Here is a 13410-nt window from a genome sequence, read left to right on the forward strand (position 1 = left end):
GTCCAAAAAAATACCTTACTTACTTACCAAAGTATATTATACCTCGGAACTCAGTATATCTTTACAAAATATTAAAAAATAAATATGTAAAAATATTTTAATTTTCTTTTATAATATAAAACAACCCTTTCAGTTTGGAATATAAATACATTTATTTGTCGCTTTTTTCGCTATGTCTACATTATGAGTTTTGTTGCCGTTCTTTTTTTTTTGTTTTGTTTAGTGTTCTTCGTTTTTCATATAACATTTTTTAATTAAAATAATTTCTTTCTCCATCCTGTTGATAGTGCTGTCGACTACTAATGTCTTTCGCTTCCGCATTTTTCGTTCCGAACATATCATTAAGTAAATGATTATTATGTATAGTGTTTAAATTTCAAACTCTAACAATTAAAAACAGTTAAAAATTTAAGTGTCTTCCGTTTTTTTTTGTTTTATTCTCCCCGTAGTACATACACTTCCTGTTTCTCGTTTTTCTTTTCACTAATTTTAAATTTATTCGTAGGCGCCTTCTTCTAAACAAAAACAAACTAGCCGATGTTGTTGTTAACAGAAAAAGAATGAATTATTTACAATAAATTGTAAACGAAATAACTCTCGCACATCGTCGTCGATAAATAGTTGCTCACTAGTTAATTACAATGCTTAGGCTCAGCTGAATTTAGTGTCCGATTATTTGTAATACATATTTACGATGTAAATTAGGCCTATTTATTTAGTTACAACAGTTTTTAATTTACGTTCAAACATTTAACTTGGACTTTATCGGGCGATTGGGTATTTAAGTGTGTGTGCTCTCTGGAGTTTATTTGATTCGTGGGTGGTTAAATGGTTATTTAAACATAAAATTAAAATGCCACTAAAATTTGCCATAATTAAACGATTTAATTCTCTACTCGCATTTACTCTTAACTGTCAGCATTATTTGATTCGTTTGCCGTATTAGAAAAAGTGCACTTATGAATACTGCATTCGGTCTGAAAGTAGAAGAAATAGAGAATTGGTTAGTCATAGGGCAGTGTTCATCGCTGAAATAAAACGAAAAGGTCAGCGGTAATCGCCATCATCGAAGCAATTTGACTGCGATTTACAATTTTAAATAGGCAACTCTGACGCTTGGCCCCCGCCCCGGAGAATCTCCGTCGCAAAGTGATAAACCAAACAAATGCCCGGAACGCCAATGGCATGACATCATCCAAACGGTTGGCCCGAAACGATAAGAAAACCAGATATGAGCCGATTAAAGAAACCGGCTATCTTCGAGTCGCCGCGTATCGTGTGATAACACCCGTGTAAATAGTGAGCTTGTAGCCGCAGCTGGCCGACACTTACTGTCCTTCTTTGAAGTACTCCTTCAGCGTTGTGCTGAACTTCTTGGAATATTTGACAAACTCCTTCTTTCGCTGCTCCACAGCCTGCTTGCCCGTAACGCCCGGTATGAACGAGCCGATCTCGTTGACCACATCGAGCAGTTTCTTTATGGCGCTGGCGATTTCCCTGTGGAAATAAGAGACCTTTGGTTAGATAGGTGATTAATTGGGCAACTTCAGAAAGGCGGATATATAGGTCATCATATCTTATTCAGGAAGTTTTGGGTTCTTTGATTGTAAAGCTTAGTTTGCTGATAAAATCTAGCAACTTTTACGGTAGACCTTTTGACTTGACATGGATCTTAGTTAAAAGAGTATGGAACTGTGGCTCACTTGATGGTCTCCAGGAAGGTCTTCCTGTCGTTTATCTCGTCGGGTATGCGACTCAGGATCACCTTGAGGGCCACGGACTTGCGGTTGAGCTCCTGGAAAGGCTCCTCCGTGCGCGTCAAGCGGTACTCATTGACTGTGGAAGGGTTACGATCGTTAGCTAAGAATAAGTAGACTTGTTGTCGTGGCTACTTACGATCCGCTTCCGTAATGTTGCCCTGCAATCGGAGCACGGCCTCGTTTAGGTTCACGTTCAGATCGGCCCGCCGTACAATGGTGGCGACCAGGTCATAGCAGAAGCCCGGATTGTTCTGCTCCGACTTGAGAATGGCGGAGCGCAGAGATTGGGCAGCGCCTACGTCGCGTCGCTCGAGCTGCAGGTGAAATGGTAAATGGTAGATGCAAGTTAGGCAATTGCATTAGGGTTTACGCAACAGAACCGAATCTGGCGGAACTGGGGGTTGGTAGGCGGACTGGGATTGGGTTGGCGGTTCGGACGCGGGCACGGAGCAGCGCCGCGCGGAGCACCTGGGCCCGTCTCACCTACCTGGGAGAAAATGGGCCGCAGTATGACGGGCAGAACGAGAGACGTGGTTGGCTCGCCCATTGTCATTTCTAGGTAACTCCAAGTGCGCTTGGTCTTGGTCTGCTGCTGCCTATGTGTCCTGGCGCATGCTGCAGGTTCGCACTTCCGTATCCGCGCTGGCGTGCGATGTCCGTTGCCTTGCTCGCACGACCCTCGCAAATCAAATTAACAAAATTAACAAAAATTGTTCACAACAAAATGAGCACAGCGCAGTGTTGTTTTCGTGCTGTTGAATTGCTCAACACTGGCAGCGAACTGGTTTGCCAGCGATATGTGCTATCGTTCTGGGGCAGGCTATCGATGCTTTTGGCGCTGGCACGGCTGGCAACAGCTGATTGTTATCGGTCTGGGTCCGCCACTAGCAGATTTTCACTTGGAATTTGTTTATATTATTGTTTACCTGTACTATTATCACTGACAAGCGGAATGGCCAGCCACGACATCAAGCTGGAGGTCTGCGTGGATTCCATACGATCGGCCTTTGCCGCCGAAGCTGGCGGTGCCTCGCGGATTGAGCTCTGCTCGGCCCTGGGCGAAGGCGGCTTGAGCCCCAGTGTGGGCACCCTGAAAACCCTAAAGGAAACCCTCACTCTGCCCATTTACTGCATGCTGAGACCCCGGCGGGGCACGGACTTTGTCTACAGCGACGAGGAGATGTGCGCCGTGCTCACGGACATGGATCTGCTGCGGGAGAACGGCGCCGACGGCTTCGTTTTCGGATCCCTGAATCTGGATCGCAGTATCAACGTGGACCAGTGCCGGCAGGTGATGATGGAGTCGGAGGGCCTTCCTGTGACCTTTCACCGTGCCTTCGACCTCACCGATCAGAAGCGCATGGACGAGAACGTTGAACTGCTGAGGGAACTGGGCTTCAAGCGGCTGCTGAGCAGCGGTTTCCGTCCCTCGGCCGCCGATGGCGTGGATTGCCTGGCGCAGCTGATAGCCAAGCATCACAGGGACTTCATAGTGATGCCCGGCGCCGGCATCAAGGTGTCCAACCTGGAGGAGATCCTAACGGTCAGTCGCTGCCAGGAGTTTCACGCCTCCGCCCAGGACACGGCCGGCGAGGACTATGTGACGCCCACCACCACGCGCATGGAGTGCGACGTGACCATGGGCAAACAGGACGTGGACCCGTACTTTGGCACCAATGCCAACGTGGTGCGCAAGATGGTCACCATCGCGAATGCCATGAGCTGCCGCTGAAGATCTGCAATAGTTTTTAACCTAACCCTAAGTCCTACTCTTATTCCTTGACTGTCTGTGAACTACAGTTTCGTCTATATAATCTGTATATAGCTACTAGCTGTTGTTACTACTTAAGTAGTCTTGTCCCTAAAATTCTAAATCCTAAAAAATAATCGAAATAAAGATTCGGTAGACATTGCACTCCAACGTCCAAATCATGATTCTGGAAGCAATAGAGAGCCCATCTGCTTGGAGGCTTCATTACTTTAACCATCACTTGGACAATGTGGAAAATATATTGCGCAGAATAGAAACCTACAGTCTGGAGCTAAATAACCACATATGTGGCACAAAGAAGCTGGTGGCCACCAATCAAAATTTAATTGCACGACTTATGAAAAACGATCAATCCATAAAGACGCTGCTGGAGGATAAAAATCAAGAAAAGCAAGTGGGGTAAGGAAAAGAGGATTATGTGAAAGATTCCTAAAGAATAGTTAAGCCCTTCCGTTGAAAGCCAAAAACATAGATCGAGTAAAAGAAGTTGTCATCTTCGGCGGACCTGCAAGGTGACCAACATTCGGGAGGTATGTTGGACGCAATGCAAGTCTCCCATCTTGACACGGAAAGAAGACAAAGCCGAGGAATGTGCTGAGATACACAGGAAATCCCACACTTTGCTGAGATCTCTCCAGAAAGATTATAGGCGACAGAAAGGTGGTCAGGAGCCTAGCAACGAAATAGTGCCAATGGTTGACCAAAACGAGGAGATCGTCTTTAAAGGTATATAAAGCATAGAAGACTGTCTGGAATATCTGCTTAACAGTATAAGTATCTTTAAAGTGAAATGCATCTTCAAGTTGGTTGAAAAGCTGGACTTTAAGACAGCCAGAATTGCGGATGTGAAAGCAGTTTGCAGACGGGTGCTGAGTGCAATGTTCAAGCGTCAGAAACCGTGTTGTGAGCATAAAGTTAAGTCCCATATTACTCTTATCTACCCCGAAAATCCCTACTTAAAGCCCTAAATACAACATTTAACTATTTGAAAACATATAACGTTGTAATTTATAGACATTTAGTTTTGGACCTTCTAATTAAAAAACAACATTTTATATACAAATGTATACATAAACTTTAAATATAATAGAGGCTTTAAGTTTTTAGGCCATTATTATCGAAGTTTTTGAAAGTCTAAACCTTTTTGAAAAGCTTACAAATTTTACTGGTAACAAGGAGTTTTTTAAATATGTAATATTTCTATTGCTATCAAAGAGTTGAATGTAGGCAAGATTATTATTTGAAGTACAGGCCGAAAAGCTTATCGATATGAATCGAAATGCAACATATGTAGCATACCTTTTGGGGCTCACTGCGCAGGCGCCTGTAAAAATTGATTCACTCGAGCTGTGTGCTTGGCCAGAATGGTGTCCTTAGAGGCCGAGAAATTGTGATACAGCTGGCTGAAGGCAGCCCCCAGTTTCCATTCACTGTCAATGTCAACACCCAACGCTTGGGAATCGAGAAACCAACTGTATAATACGGCATGGACCTGGACGATGTGGCAAGTCAGCATGGATTCGGCCAGCATATGGCTATGGCCACGTACAATGTGGAGGTGAGTCTGGACTACCCCCGTCTGAGCACTAAGCAACTTATGCGACCCACCCTTGCAGACCTCGGCGGTGCACAGGAAGCTGCAGAGCAAGGTGGAGGCCCTGAGGATCCTGCGCCAGGAGCTGGAGCAGTTCCGCGTGGAGCGAGACCAGTACAAGCTGGTGGCGGAGACCCTGCAGCTGCGCTACTCGGCGCTGAAGAGCAACAGTGAGCTGCTGGCCGTCGGCGGATGCGGAGCCCTGAGTGAGAACTCCAGCCTGGCCGCCCTGCTGCATGAGACGCGGGAGCAGAATCTGAAGCTCAGCACTGAGGTGGAGGCCCTGAGGCAGCGGCTCAACGAGCTGCAGGGCGACATGGAACTGCTGCGCGAGACGGAGGCCAGCAACAAGTCGCGGGTGCAGGCGATGGCCACGGAGAATGCCGCCCGCAACAAGGAGGAGCTGCAGTGGCGCCGCGAAAGGGCCAACTTCATCTGCCACCTGGAGGGGCTCAAGAAGCGGAACGCCCAGCTGGCCTTCGACCTGAAGGCGGTCATCGATGAGAAGGAGGAGCTGATCACCGAGCGGGATGCCTACAAGTGCAAGGCCCATCGCCTCAACCACGAGCTCTTTGTAGCCCTCAGGGCGAAGAAAACGCATCCTAGAGTGAGTTGGTTTGAGGTTGTGATACTTATTACTTAACTATCCTTAATCCACAGCTGCTGGACATTGATGGCGTTTTGCTGGAGAACAAGTACCTGCATGAGCGTGTGAAGATCCAAGACAGCGAGCTGGAGCTGACCAAACAGAGCATTAGCAAGTACAAGGTACTATTCTTGACTCCTTAAACTGCTCAACAGGTTGATTTGATAGTATAATATTTATGCAGACCATGTTGGATGCAAAGAGGAAGAAGGGCATTGTCAAACTTGGAGGTGGCAGCACAAACGAAGACACCATACTAAGCCCCCGACAAGGTGGGTATTCATATAATCTATACAGCTCCGAATCCTATTGAACTTCCCCTTCCTGCAGTTAAGACCATCCTGGAGAGCGGCATTGATCTTCCTCAGAAAACAGAGAGCTTAAGCGACCTAAAGTCCCTGTGCCTGGCTCTGCTGGACAACCTTAACGATAAGAATTTAGCCCTGACTCACCAGAAGAAAACCAACAAGTAGGAAAACATGGTTTCCAAAGCAAAATACATATTGCATAACATATTCCCCAGAATACTGGCTGGCAAAATGACGGAGCTGGAACAGCGGTGGCAGCAGCTTCTCTCCGGCAACGAGGATAACTCAGAGGAGGCTCACGAGGAGGACGAGGAGTACGGCTATGCTCCCTCCCAGCTGCTCCTCAACGGCTATTGCCCCGCCATGGTTGATGATGTCGACATCAGCAGCACTCCGTCCATTGCTCCAGACAACGAAGGCGTTGCCATTACCCCAGATCCTGGAGATTCCAGAAAGCCCAAGTCGGCCGAGGCTTTGCACTCCGACGATGGCATGTCCTCGCTTTCCACCGAGTCGGTGGATTCCTCGGTGTACGGAGTGGATGTGCAGCCCGATGACTTCCAGAAGTCTTCGTCGCCCACCACGGATTCGGGCAATTGCGGCCTGAGCAGTCGGTGTACCGGCACACCGCGAATATCCAGTGCTGTGGCCCGGGAACGGATGGAGGATCTGAAGGATCTGCCGCCCCACCTGGCCACGCTGGTGCAGAAGGCTCTCCACGAACTGGACATGCGGGACTACGAGGCTATGGTCACGATAAGGGCCGAAAATCTGTCTGCTATTCCTTAGAGAAATACTAGTGCAATTGAGGACTCCCAAACAGGTGGAAGCATATCGCAGTGTTGACAAAAGATATAATATATATGTATATTACCGCAACAGCGTACAATAAAAACAGATTATAAACAGGAAAGTTATATTTAATAAATTGTTCGTATGTAAGCTCAGAGATTTAAATTAGGCGCCGAACAAACGTGTGTTATCGATTAGTAATTAAATCTAGTGTTGCAAAGCGCTGGCCTAAACGCACACATAAACATCCCAGTCTGGGTATACATTTTCTGATAAGAATGCAATAAACATCGCGACTAAATAAAGTTTCGCGTTTATGAATTAAAAATGCCTTAGGACGCGTCCAGGAAGTGCCATGTAGAGTAAACTCAGTGCCACAGAGTGCGGGAATGGAGCAGCAATCAAAAGTAATCACCAAGCGGGCCACAGCAGGCCAGTTCTAGTCGGGAGCAGCCGCCCATCCCAGCCAGGATGTCCAACGATGTGCAGGTGGCCCGGGTGGCCAAGATAGCCGCCACCGATGTGCCGCGTCGCAGTGGCAAGCAGCGGGACTCCAGTGGGTACCAGGGCAAGCACTCCGGCAGCGCCGCTGGCGAGGATTTCGAGTACGTCTTCGGGAGCATCTCGCCGCGTGGCGGAGGACCTGGTGCCAGGCACTTGGTGGGCTCCTGCGACCTGGACTCCCCGGAGCACACGCAGCGGGACACCACAGAGAGCGACAACAACATCTCCAGCTGCTCCACGCTAGACATTGTCAACAAAGTGAGTGATGGGCCCACACTGAGAGAAAAACTTCTGCCTAGCCATACCATTTTAATTAATTTAATTTCGAAAATATTTATATGGAATTTATAGGTTCACTTTATTCCAATTATGTAGATAGTTAAATTTTTTAACATTTCAAATATTTTGTAAGTAGTTAAAGGGAATTATACTTACTTAAACTATTTTATTTAATTGTTTTGGTTTCTAAATAAGGCATTTAAATAATTTATTTATTATTTTATTTGAATACGTATTTTTGGCAATGGCTTTATTATTTTGAAACCACAACAATTATACCAGTGCCCGTTTTCAAAGTGCTGAATTGGCGGGGGTCTTGGAATTCGGACGGCTCCCAGTGCGCAGATGCGTGTCAGAAGGCTGAGGGTCAAGTTGCAGCAGCGGAGAGCGCGGATGCACCCGCGGTTGGATGACGACGTAATCGCCAGTCGAAATTTTCCACTGGACCATGATTTCGGAGCAACTGCTTCCGCGCAGCCTGAGCTGCCTGTGCTGCAGCGACACGCCGTCGGTGCCCAGCGACAAGCGGCGCAGCTGGGAGTACACTCTGATGGCCCATCCGCTGGCCAGGCGACCCATAAATGTGCTGACCTCGACGATGGCCAAATGGAACCTTCTAATTCGCCCCTTTTGCTTCGATTCCTCCCCAGGTTGAACAACTGTCGGTGCATCAGCTGGAGAACCGGGTGCGCGAACTTACCCAGCGCCTTCAGCAGGCTGAAAGACAGCTCACGGAGAGCAACACAGAGCGGGAGATATGCCACAAGCGGCTGGAGGTGGTCAGCCAGGCACACGAGTGCCGCATCACCGAGATGCACTGCGTCATTGCGGAGTTGAGCAAGAAACTGCGCAGCAAGCAGGATCACATCATCATGGAGGAGCAAGAGCCCGAGGGCAGTGGTGAGTAGAGGTGCTACTTAGGTCAGGCTAAAGCCTAATCCTCGATTCCCCTTCCAGAACTGAGTTTTCAAGAGGGTTCTGTGTACAACTCTGAGCTGAACCTGACCAATCCCGATGCCGAATGCCAGACGGAACCGCTGGAGGATCTCGAGGGCGCCTGCAGCACCACGAGCGTGGGCAAAGTGGTCCACAAACCACAGGAACTCAGCCACAAGGGCCAAATGGAGGCACTGCAGGAGGAGGTGCTGCACCTGCGGGCCCAGATCGCCCTGCTTCAGTCCGAGATTTCCACCAAGGATGCAGCCGTGGTCGAGGAGCAGACCAAAGTGGCCTTCTTTGGCTGCGAAACGGAGGTCAACGAGAGCGGGCAGCGCCTCAATGATTTGAATGGTATTATAACAGATCCAGAACTGGTGAGAAACGTGGCTAACAACAATGGGCTTCTTCCAGCTTGTGTTTCCTTGACCAGCCCGCAGAAACGTGTTCCCGCCGTGCCGAAAATGGCGGAACGGGTCAAGTTGCGTTGCGCCAGCAAACATGTATCCGGTGAAGAACCACCCCACGAGCAGCACACATCCTTAAGCAACGAGGTGAGCTGACCACTTATCTCCCCCTAAGCCCATTCCATAAATTAAGCCTTGCTTTCAGCACATCAACCTAGTGGAACATTTGGTGTGTGAGCTGAAGGAGCAAAACCTCTTCATGGAAAGCTTTATGGAGCCCCTGCAGCTGAGCAAGGAATTGGAGCGACTTCAGCGGCGTGTTGAACACCTGGAAATGCGGAACACCATGTTGGCACTGACCCTGGACGAATGCAAGGAACACACGGAGCACCTGTATCTGCTGTGCGGCAAATACGAGTCCAATGCGGTGGCCCTTCAGCTGGCCCTCAACTGCAGCGATCGCGCAATCGAAGCATACGACGTAATGCTGGCTCTGCTGGAGAGCAAGTAAGTCTGGCCGGGATTCTCCTTGTTCTGCATACTTTTTTCTACACAAAATCCCTTTCAGATTGGCTCTGCTTGGGGAGAAATCCGCAGCGGCGGAGGAGAGCCGCCGATCTGTGGAGGCAGTGGCCAGGCACCTGCTTGCCCGTCTGGATAGCGAGAAGAACGTGTGTGAGAATAGCCTGGGACCGTGGCAGCACAACATAAACCTGGGTCCCGAGGATGCTCCAAAGACTAGACGCTCATGGTGTGCCGACGACGACAATCGTCTGCGCTACCACGTGTCCAAGCTAAAGGGTCGCCGATCGAGTGTCCAGCACACCATCGTCAGTCTCGAATCGCCTTTTGCCGACATATACGAGAGGAAACGCCTGGCCTTGGAGAAGGAGCACGAGCTGCGCAGCGAGGACAAGAAGTCGCCCATCGACCTGGAGACGGCAGTGATCATGCAGGAACTGCTTGAGCTCCGCGACGCAAATCTGCAGCTAAAGTCGAAGATGGACGAGGCCGAGCAGGAGCGGCAGAACGCCAACGAGCGAGTGGGCATACTCCATGAAGCCTTGAAACAGCTACAGGCCAGCAACCGGGTCTCCTACTCGGAGGCGGAGCACGCCGCGCTCACGGAGCAGCAGTTGGTCGAGGCTTTGACTCGGGAAACAGAGCTCAAGAGTCGCATCCAGACGCTGTTGGCCAACCTCACCGCCTCGCAGAAGGCCTCCGACGAGAAGTACGAGCAACTGCATCAAAATGTGCGCGAACTGCAGAAATCCAACCAGTAAGATCCTTTTTTACCTGTATGTTTAGTTGGAATAACCCTTATTCCATTTTATCCTCCTAGCAACCTGGGACAAATGTTGGAGCAAAGCAAGCGCAAGTACCAGCTGCGCATTAGAAAGCTGGAGCAGAAGATCGTTGACCTGCGACTGGACTACGAACAGGGCCACAGTCATGTTCCTGAGACGACTCTGTAGGTGTGAGGAGGCATGACTGTCATCCCGGAGGACTGAGCGACTGGACATGCTGGGGGCGCGCTTGTCACATATCCCGCAAAAGATCTTTCCCTCTCGATCATATCGCTTAATTTACCCTCATGCAATGCCCATCTGCCCGCCCAACAGTCTCTCCTGGATGTCATGTTGGACGAACGAGACAGTATCACGAATGTGCCATGCGATTAACTTGTAGCCGGCTGGGACGAATGCGCCACGGATCGGGCTACAGCAACTACATACTCAACTACGTACATACATATTCAGAGGTGCCATGAGCAAGGCTCCAACTATGGGATTGGAGCATCCGTATCTGGGCCACAAGCAATTACATATACATTACACATACGACTAGGCAAACTAAGGAGTTAGTTACTCACGACGCGTACACGGGATCCTATATTTATACAATGTATTCGCATTTTGCTTGTTATATGAATTCAATATGTATTTAAAATTGTACAAATTATATCATGTCTACTGAAACTAATTGTGGCTATTGGATTTCGTTAACGCTCGGATTTAAAGCTGGCGCCAATAACCTATCGATGACCCAATTTAATCGAACATTAAAGAAAGTTGCATCTCTATATCAAGGTTTAGTGTTGTAAAGCACCAAAATCGATTGAGCTCCGTTCTTGTGAAATACAAATGTTTTGAAAATTTAACAAATTTTATTTGAATAAAATGAGCTCCTTAGAGGAAATAGAAAAAGTGGTCATTAAGGAGGAGGAGACCAACGAGTGCGTAGAAGTTATCGGGAACAAAAGAAAGTCGCCCACAGAAGCCACAAACGGTGGTGATGAAAATTCGGAGGCAGAAAACAGCCCAAGCAAGCGCGTAAAGTCGGAGGAGCCCGGGTCTTCCATTAAAGCGGAACCCAATCCTGAAAGTCCTGTTCAGATTAAAGCGGAGCCCGTTGAGGAGGCAGATGAACCCGCTGCTGAACCCACTAGCAGTGATTCTGCAATCCCGATGAAGACAGAACCGACCGCCAATGGAAACTCACCTGCAGCGGCGGTGGGGAAGATGGAACCCACTAGCTCCAATGGACAGGCCGACGATGACTCTTCTGTGTCCTCGAGCAGCATCCGGAATTCTTGCCGCTTCGGCATCCGATGCTACAGGTAATGCCAAATTTCCCATTTTCAGCTGATCAACTTAAGTAATGCTTTGAACCAATACCAGACGAAACCCTGCTCATCGAAGTGCAGAAGCTCATCCAGGAGACCAGGACTATCGGCGGCCAAACTTCCCAGAGCCGCCGCTCGGAACTCCCGCATGTCCTTTTGGCAACGCATGCTATCGTCGTAATCCTGTCCACTTTCAGGAGCATTCCCATCCGGCGGATTGTAAGTAGGACGCTTCACTTGCCACTGCTTCAAATTGGCTATAAAACAGTGTAGTCAATTCCGCGCAGAACGTTCGCAATCGACTGCGCCAACGACGAGCCCAACTTCAGAATAATCAGGACTCTGGAACGGATGAGGAAGAGGAGGACCCGTTCGCAGGCGACAATGACAAAGATGCGGACTATTGCCCTGGCGCAGATATTGACGAAGATGAGGATGATGAGCTGGAGTTCGAAAGCCAGCGCATAAACGGTGATGATTATGATTAAACTACACCTTCGAATTCATTGTTAACTTAGATCATAAGCTTCATTTACCAAATAGTTGCTTCAATATATATATTCCAATGTTGTAAACTTAAATCTAGTACAAGCCTTCGTCAACATCTTCAGCTGGCTTTTGGTCAAAAGTGGCTCCCCATTTGGCAGCCTCTCCACCGCGTACTTTTACGTTGTAGCAGACATTCTCGGCCTTGAGCACGCTCTGCCTCATGGTGGTGATCTTGCGCCATAGTTCCCGGGCTCTCTGGCAGTTCAGGCTGATGTAACTGAAGGGAAATGGAAGCTAGGATTGGGATCGAATATTACAAGGCAACTTATTTAACCTACCCAGTGTAGAAGTGCTGCAAGGTCTTGCAGGTCTCCAAGCAGGTGTCGGTATCGCCGCTGCCCAGAGAATTGATGCAGCGTCGCATGAGTTCCCCAGTGAGATCAGAGAGACCCAGTATATATTCAGTGGGGTCCACGAAGAACTGGAATTTCTTGGGGCTTTCCTTCTCCTCTAGAGGAACTACTTCCACTTCGTCGCCTTCGGTTGGCTCACCCTTGGGCTTGCTGCTCTCCTCGACGTACTGCATCACCGACTGGATGGCCTGCCAGTCGGAGACGCCCTTGGTTTCGCTCTCGCTCTCCCCATCCTCATAGCAAAGATACTCCATGTACGTATATGCCTCGATGAACTCCTGCAATCCCGGCGAGTAGGCGGCGCGAAACTGGTAGACATCCTGGTCACGCAGCTCCAGAGCCACGGCCCTGAAGTTCACCTCGATCAGCTTGGTCAGGCGCTGGCGAGCCTCCTCCAGGACCTTCTCCTTGTTCTGCTTGCGCGAGTCGATGGAGTGCAGCAGAAAGATGATCCGCTTGGACTCGATGGTAATGTCGCGACTCAGCTTGACAATCCGTTCGTGGCGATCGTGTTTCATGGTCAGTTCGTTGGAATAGTTGCGAAAAGCCTGGACAATGGGATTCTCCTCATCCAGTTGCACCGCTGGCGGTTGGCGCTTCCTGGGGGCGTTGCTGCGGTGGCCGGCACCTCCGTTCTTCGGCATGATGAAGGACTTACTTAGCTTTGTTAGTACTTCCCCTTAAAATTTATAAATCGCCTATTTTTCCGGCTTTCGTCGCTTCTTCTTCTTTGTAAACAAGGTAGGGTTGTTGGTAATAAATCAAAATATCGATAATCGATACCTTTGAATTTTATGTTTTTATTTCAGTTTTATTTTAAATATTTTTACCTTTATTTATATCACTTTTATTAAATTTATATAGTGTTTTGTCAAAATCAAAAGT

General features: G+C 48.6%; 7 protein-coding genes across 11 annotated transcripts; 5 read left to right on the forward strand and 2 right to left on the reverse strand.

The window, feature by feature from the left end:
- Nucleotides 1–133: 133 nt before the first annotated feature.
- Nucleotides 134–2521, reverse strand: LOC108026409 (programmed cell death protein 10). Its single transcript, XM_017097336.3, has 5 exons — nt 2248–2521; nt 1897–2074; nt 1704–1836; nt 1333–1497; nt 134–977 (listed from the first exon to the last, which is right to left on the reverse strand). Exons 1-5 carry the CDS (start codon nt 2311–2313, stop codon nt 893–895), a joined length of 627 nt encoding a protein of 208 aa, XP_016952825.1. The 5' UTR covers nt 2314–2521; the 3' UTR covers nt 134–892.
- LOC108026407 (copper homeostasis protein cutC homolog) lies at nt 2413–3675 on the forward strand. Its single transcript, XM_017097333.3, has one exon. It carries the CDS (start codon nt 2413–2415, stop codon nt 3490–3492), a length of 1080 nt encoding a protein of 359 aa, XP_016952822.3. The 3' UTR covers nt 3493–3675.
- Nucleotides 3520–4628, forward strand: LOC108026408 (uncharacterized). 2 transcript variants are annotated; one of them, XM_017097334.3, is made up of 3 exons: nt 3520–3930; nt 3977–4257; nt 4318–4628. In XM_017097334.3, the coding sequence occupies exons 1-3, from the start codon at nt 3692–3694 to the stop codon at nt 4497–4499; spliced, it is 702 nt and encodes a 233-aa protein (XP_016952823.1). In that variant the 5' UTR covers nt 3520–3691; the 3' UTR covers nt 4500–4628. The 2 variants fall into 2 exon arrangements, with proteins under 2 accessions (XP_016952823.1, XP_016952824.1); XM_017097335.3 differs by having other exon boundaries at nt 3530–3930; nt 3992–4257.
- Nucleotides 4629–4840: 212 nt separating this feature from the next.
- LOC108026010 (coiled-coil domain-containing protein 149) lies at nt 4841–7021 on the forward strand. Its single transcript, XM_017096701.3, has 6 exons — nt 4841–5089; nt 5148–5732; nt 5786–5893; nt 5956–6043; nt 6102–6240; nt 6295–7021. Exons 1-6 carry the CDS (start codon nt 5018–5020, stop codon nt 6866–6868), a joined length of 1566 nt encoding a protein of 521 aa, XP_016952190.1. The 5' UTR covers nt 4841–5017; the 3' UTR covers nt 6869–7021.
- A 98-nt stretch (nt 7022–7119) lies between these two features.
- LOC108026426 (colorectal mutant cancer protein) lies at nt 7120–10980 on the forward strand. Of its 2 annotated transcripts, none has more exons than XM_017097358.3 (7): nt 7120–7633; nt 8305–8554; nt 8612–8944; nt 9005–9144; nt 9203–9504; nt 9566–10276; nt 10340–10980. In XM_017097358.3, the coding sequence occupies exons 1-7, from the start codon at nt 7343–7345 to the stop codon at nt 10470–10472; spliced, it is 2160 nt and encodes a 719-aa protein (XP_016952847.1). In that variant the 5' UTR covers nt 7120–7342; the 3' UTR covers nt 10473–10980. The 2 variants fall into 2 exon arrangements, with proteins under 2 accessions (XP_016952847.1, XP_016952848.2); XM_017097359.3 differs by lacking the exon at nt 7120–7633 and adding an exon at nt 8025–8237.
- Nucleotides 10981–11108: 128 nt separating this feature from the next.
- LOC108026445 (aprataxin and PNK-like factor) lies at nt 11109–12204 on the forward strand. 3 transcript variants are annotated; one of them, XM_017097382.2, is made up of 3 exons: nt 11109–11617; nt 11679–11842; nt 11897–12204. In XM_017097382.2, the coding sequence occupies exons 1-3, from the start codon at nt 11178–11180 to the stop codon at nt 12109–12111; spliced, it is 819 nt and encodes a 272-aa protein (XP_016952871.1). In that variant the 5' UTR covers nt 11109–11177; the 3' UTR covers nt 12112–12204. The 3 variants fall into 3 exon arrangements, with proteins under 3 accessions (XP_016952871.1, XP_016952873.1, XP_043946785.1); XM_017097384.3 differs by having other exon boundaries at nt 11911–12023; XM_044090850.1 differs by having other exon boundaries at nt 11679–11846; nt 11897–11985.
- On the reverse strand, nt 12126–13265 carry LOC108026444 (translin-associated protein X). Its single transcript, XM_017097381.3, has 2 exons — nt 12451–13265; nt 12126–12389 (listed from the first exon to the last, which is right to left on the reverse strand). Exons 1-2 carry the CDS (start codon nt 13167–13169, stop codon nt 12206–12208), a joined length of 903 nt encoding a protein of 300 aa, XP_016952870.1. The 5' UTR covers nt 13170–13265; the 3' UTR covers nt 12126–12205.
- Between the last annotated feature and the right edge of the window lie 145 nt (nt 13266–13410).

This window comes from Drosophila biarmipes, chromosome 3R (genome assembly GCF_025231255.1).
Source record: "Drosophila biarmipes strain raj3 chromosome 3R, RU_DBia_V1.1, whole genome shotgun sequence".
Classification (NCBI taxonomy): Eukaryota; Metazoa; Arthropoda; class Insecta; order Diptera; family Drosophilidae; genus Drosophila; species Drosophila biarmipes.